This window comes from Oryzias melastigma, linkage group LG3 (genome assembly GCF_002922805.2).
Source record: "Oryzias melastigma strain HK-1 linkage group LG3, ASM292280v2, whole genome shotgun sequence".
NCBI lineage: Eukaryota > Metazoa > Chordata > Actinopteri > Beloniformes > Adrianichthyidae > Oryzias > Oryzias melastigma.
Window position 1 is genome coordinate 11,477,046 of NC_050514.1, and position 4,992 is coordinate 11,482,037.

A 4,992-nucleotide genomic window follows, 5' to 3' on the forward strand; every position below is an offset into this window, starting at 1 on the left:
CAGAATATATATATATATAGTAAGATCAAATTAAATATGAAAAAAAAAATCATTAAAAAAGAGACCAAAACATAAGAAAAGCAGGAAACCCCCATAAAAACAGAAATGGAAAAAACTGCAAACCAACATAGTATGACAGAGGTCTAAATTAGATTTCTTCCTGATTGTTACTCAACAAACCTCTTACTACAATTTAAGAGTCTGATTTAGTCAAATGCATCAATGATTCATCCACAGTGATGTCACTGCAGCTCTTACTCAGATTTAATGCTTTGGTTAACACTGAAGACCTCAATACAGGAGTTTCAGATGTTAGCAGAGAGCGGCTTTCACCCAAATCTCGTATGATCAAATGATTCATGATAATCATGACTAATTTGGAGGCTTCTTTTTTTTCTTGAGTCTCACTTTTCCTCCCAAGTGTTTTGCTTCTCTCCATGGTGTGTATACACTTGCTAAAAACAGGGTTTCTCCATCTCACGTAGCTCCGATTTTCTCAAAAGATAGTCTTTCTGACACCTTCATTGCTGACAGAGTGTAATTTTCAGATGGCTGTAGAACGCCTTCGAGAGAAGTAAGAGGCTTTATTTTCTTTCTTTTCATCCCTTGCATTTGTGTGTGTATTTATGTTCTATTTCCCAGAAGAAATTTAAATATATTTCCACATCCTTAGACAAGGAGCATCTTAAACTTTAAATAAATCAGACATTTTATGGAGAGAAAAAGAAAAATATTTTATTGTATTAATTTATTAAAAACATTTTATTCACTTATTAAAATGTGACAAATATTGTGCTTTAAATTTGCTTTAACTTAATGAAAACAATGTTTTTTATCCATTTATCATCTGTAAGTCTGTCTTTAACTTTTTCTCAGTAGCCCTGGCCACTCGAAAGTGTTTTTTTTTTAAAACCATGTTGTAATTTGTTTAATATTACAGCTTTTTTATAAACAACTTCAGCCATTTTTTTGTACAAAACCTTTTTGCGCTTGACTATAGATTTATGTGGCTTGTCAGACATTCAGCCCGTGTGCATTATGTAGGTTGGGAGCCTAAAATACAATCACACGTGATTTAAAAAAAAAAAATCAAAGCTATATTGATTTGTTTAAAAAAGCTGTTTTAGTTTGCAGAAAAATGGCTAAAACCAAAATATTGATGACCTCTCCAAAGCTTTTTCCACCACTCATTGGAAGTAAAAATCCAAACCAGCGCAGTATATTGCCTTATTGATGTTAGTAAGACGCTAAAGCCTTACCTTATGCCTGCACTTAAGCACCACTCCATACGCTCCTGGACACAGACAGAGAAAGAAACAAAAGATCAGTAACTGTGATTAACGTTTGGCTTCTAACCTTAAAAAGAGGTTCATAAAATAAAATAAATAAATAACTAACAAAAGCAGTGGCAGTATGTGAGCTCCACCAAAGAAACAGCAGTTATTAAGTGAGGAGGAGGTTCTGTATACATGTGCTCCCACACACTCAAACAGTTCTGCCTTTACATTTGACAAATAAGGTAACAGGTATGACCTCGGAGGGTTGAGAAAAGTTTGATGCACATTTCTGCAGCAGGTCTCGGCTGACCATCGGCGAGGTTTTTAAATCTGCCTTTTTGAACTCTTTTACTCATGCTGCATATATGCTCCACACATCCATTTAAGTCCATCTGCAGCCACACTGCTGCGTGAAGGTGCTTCCAAATCGCTTTCCTAAGAAGACGGATTTGACTTTTTATTGACCAAACCGCTTTATGTAGTTTGCCCGGTAACAGCAGTCAGGCATTGCCACTGCACTGATGTATGCGCACGAGAGCAGCCAATTCAGTCATGAAAGAGGAGCAGGCATATCTAAAGCAAAACAGGTGGATTCATTTAATCTAAGATGTTAATCTGATCTGTAAAAAGAGTAGAGGGATGATAAGGACTCAAAGGGGTTTCAGTTTAGACTATTTTTATGTAGTTTGCATAAGTGACAAACTGGGTTGGAAAGCTCCAACGTTAATGTTAATTTAGCGGCTCAGGACTAAATATATGCACCATTTGGACACATTTTTAATCATTTTGTATCGGTTAAAATGTTTGATTATGACTGCATTAAGCAGTAACTCAGTGAAAGTACAAATTTACTATGAAAATATCCTAATTTTTTTAGATGGAACAGCTTTCTATATTTTATCTAACTGGACTATTTAATATTCAACATTTTATACTATTTTTTTTTATCCCTTGTGCTCTCTTATAGGGTCCAGATGATCCCACCCTTATATCGATTTGTGATCCCTCCCATGATAAAGGCGGACAGGATTTTATGTCTGCCACGGACTGTCTTTTGGGGTCCAAATGACCCCACTTTTAATATAAACATGCCTAGGATAGCACAAGGGTTAAAAACATATTTCAAAATCTAAAACTTTCTATACCAATATTTTGGGTCAACCATGCCAAGAGTTTTTCTTCAAACACTGATTTTCCAAGAATACTTTTGTTGCAGCCCATCAAACTCAACTCTTCTTGCCAAGTGGGAAGTGGGTGGAACGAGTCCTCTGAGCTGCTGGAGGACATTTGAAGTAAAATTCAGATTTTTCAGCAAGTCTTGGTTTCAGGCTCTTACTCAACAAAAAAAGGGAAAGCAAATGAAAATACTTTTAATGTTAAAAAATTAGCAAGAAAAATCACAGTGGTGGGAAAAACAAAGCAGATCAAATTATCTTATATAGAGATAGGATAGAATTGTATAAAAATATAGTCATGGAACAAAAAAATATTACTGTCGTAACTCATACGGAGGACATTTGGGTCGTTTCATTGAAACTAAAGGTGAAGGGAATTGTAGTTTTTGGGGGATATAAAACAATTTGACTGGACAAAATATTTTTAGGAGTAACCCTTTAACACCGGAGCTCCACTGTTTAGGTTCTTTGATTTACTGTAATTTTGTAATTGTTAGCACGATCAATGTAATTCCAGTAGATTCTTCCAGTCTTCCAGTAGAAAAGCGGCGTGAGCCGCTTTTCTCCTTTAGAATCTACTGGAATTACGTTGATCGTGTTAATGGTTGAAAAGTTACAGTATGTTAAAGATTTTGTGTGTAACCCACACCCAGCGACACCCACCTTCTCCCACAATGCCAAGGACTTCAAACTTATTCATCACATCACCGAGAGCAGCTCTCTTGTTCAGCAGGTGAAATGGTCTGCTTGAGTCTTAGTGAGGAGATCTTCGGTGGACGGAGTGAACCTCAGGCTCCAGGAGAATCAGACCCAGCTTCTTCCATGTCATCTTCTCTCCACTTCCACAACAGTCCGTGAGCTTCAACGCTTCTCCAGAGTATCCTCGAGTCTCTGTTTCTCTCTGGTTTCTTAATATGTCTTGAGTTTTACGAGTATAATTTGGTTGGTTTAGGATTGAGTCGACTTCTACAACTCTATGAGGGTCTTTTGTCCAAATGTCCACACAGGCATGCCTGAAAGAGAGATAAAAAGACTCAAATGTGTTTGTCTTTACAAAATTCTAAAGCATACGACTCAGATTTACTTTGTAATCAAGAATTAATTATAAACAAATTGTACTGGAGCACAATTAAATTCAACATTGGCTATAAATCAAATGGCACAGTGAAGTACAGGTGTTAACATAATAATAAAAATAATATTAATAACAGTGATATGACTGTGTATTTTTATTTTTTGGTCAAAAATTATGTATTGATCGTTAATTATTGAACAACATATTAAATTTGCCGGTATATTTTACAAACATGATTTCATCATTTCATTGTACTTTTATTCTGATAGACTCCCAAACTTCTGGAAGAAATAGTTATAGTGAACTGACAAACTCCCTTAGTCAACAAGAAAACCTATAAAGAATGAACGAACAACCACTAACTGATGTAAACATTTGGGCACATTTGATTTTGCTGATTTTGATTTGATTCATTCTGAAATATTTAATCTTCATCAAGTTTTAGGCCATTTTTGCCATACAGATTTGGTCATTCTAGTTCATGGAGGACTAAAACATGATGCTTCTAGGCTGAATTTAACTATAGTTTGTACATATGTGCACTATGTTTCCAATTCTGTTTACAGTTTTACGCTGAGAGTCACATTTTTACACTTGAAAACTCAAGTCACCAGCCTGAAAGCAAAAAGTAATGTTCATGTATGGCATCAGTTTATCTCGATACCTGAGTGACTGCTTACTGGTATACACTTTTACAGCATTTCAATCAGAAACTACAACTATTCAGACTGGAAAAGTCCGTTGCTCCAGACCCTGTCCGCCTAATTTGGTACGGAAAGCAGTTGGTTTGTTCTTGACTACCTTCAAATAGAGATTTCTGGTCCAAACCAAAACTTGTAAATAAAAGCAAAGGACTACAGATCTTTTTAATGTAATCCTTGTCAAGATGGTCCACTTATTCAAACTTTATTTTCCACTGATCATTTTTAAATGTCTGTATCAAGGTCAAGTACAACACATTTTTACTGCTGCTTTGGTACAGCGGGGGTTTGCTGCAACACGGTTACTGAGAAGACGACTAAGAAGGTACGCTGATAAGTGTATATGACTTATAGATTGTCGGGAAAACAGTGTGAGAAGCAATGTGTATCGCGTTAATAATCCTACATTTCAATGAGTTGGTGGGTCTCATCGTTGCCAAACTGCTCTGTTTACAATCCATAAGACCCGGCTACGGTGGGTGTTTTGGTCCAGTTGTTCCATTCCAAGCATGGAGCCGATTCATACTGAGGAAACTCAGAGCGAGCTGGAGTTAAGTCCGAGACCGCCTTAAAAGCTGTGTCAGAGAGCGGTTCCTGGTCCTGGACCAGGGTCTGTTTGGGTGTATTTAGACTGAAACTTTGTTCCGGATTATCGGGAAACACTCTGGTTCACTTTAAGTGAACCATATATGTCCAGTCTGAATGCATCCCTAAATATAACAAATTAGTTTGTGAGTTAGCCATATCGAGTTAACATTGTGATC

General features: G+C 36.4%; 1 protein-coding gene across 5 annotated transcripts in view; it reads right to left on the reverse strand.

Annotated features, from left to right (window-relative positions):
- Nucleotides 1-4,992, reverse strand: part of cdkl5 (cyclin-dependent kinase-like 5) — a 71,676-nt gene that overhangs the window by 43,294 nt on the left and 23,390 nt on the right. For all 5 annotated transcript variants that reach the window (XM_024295405.2, XM_024295404.2, XM_024295403.2 and 2 more), the window contains 2 exons: nucleotides 3,116-3,465; nucleotides 1,260-1,294 (listed from right to left, as the gene is read on the reverse strand). In XM_024295405.2, coding sequence (XP_024151173.1) covers nucleotides 1,260-1,294; nucleotides 3,116-3,152 — 72 coding nt within the window. In that variant the 5' untranslated portion in view covers nucleotides 3,153-3,465. The remainder of the gene's footprint in view (nucleotides 1-1,259; nucleotides 1,295-3,115; nucleotides 3,466-4,992) is intronic.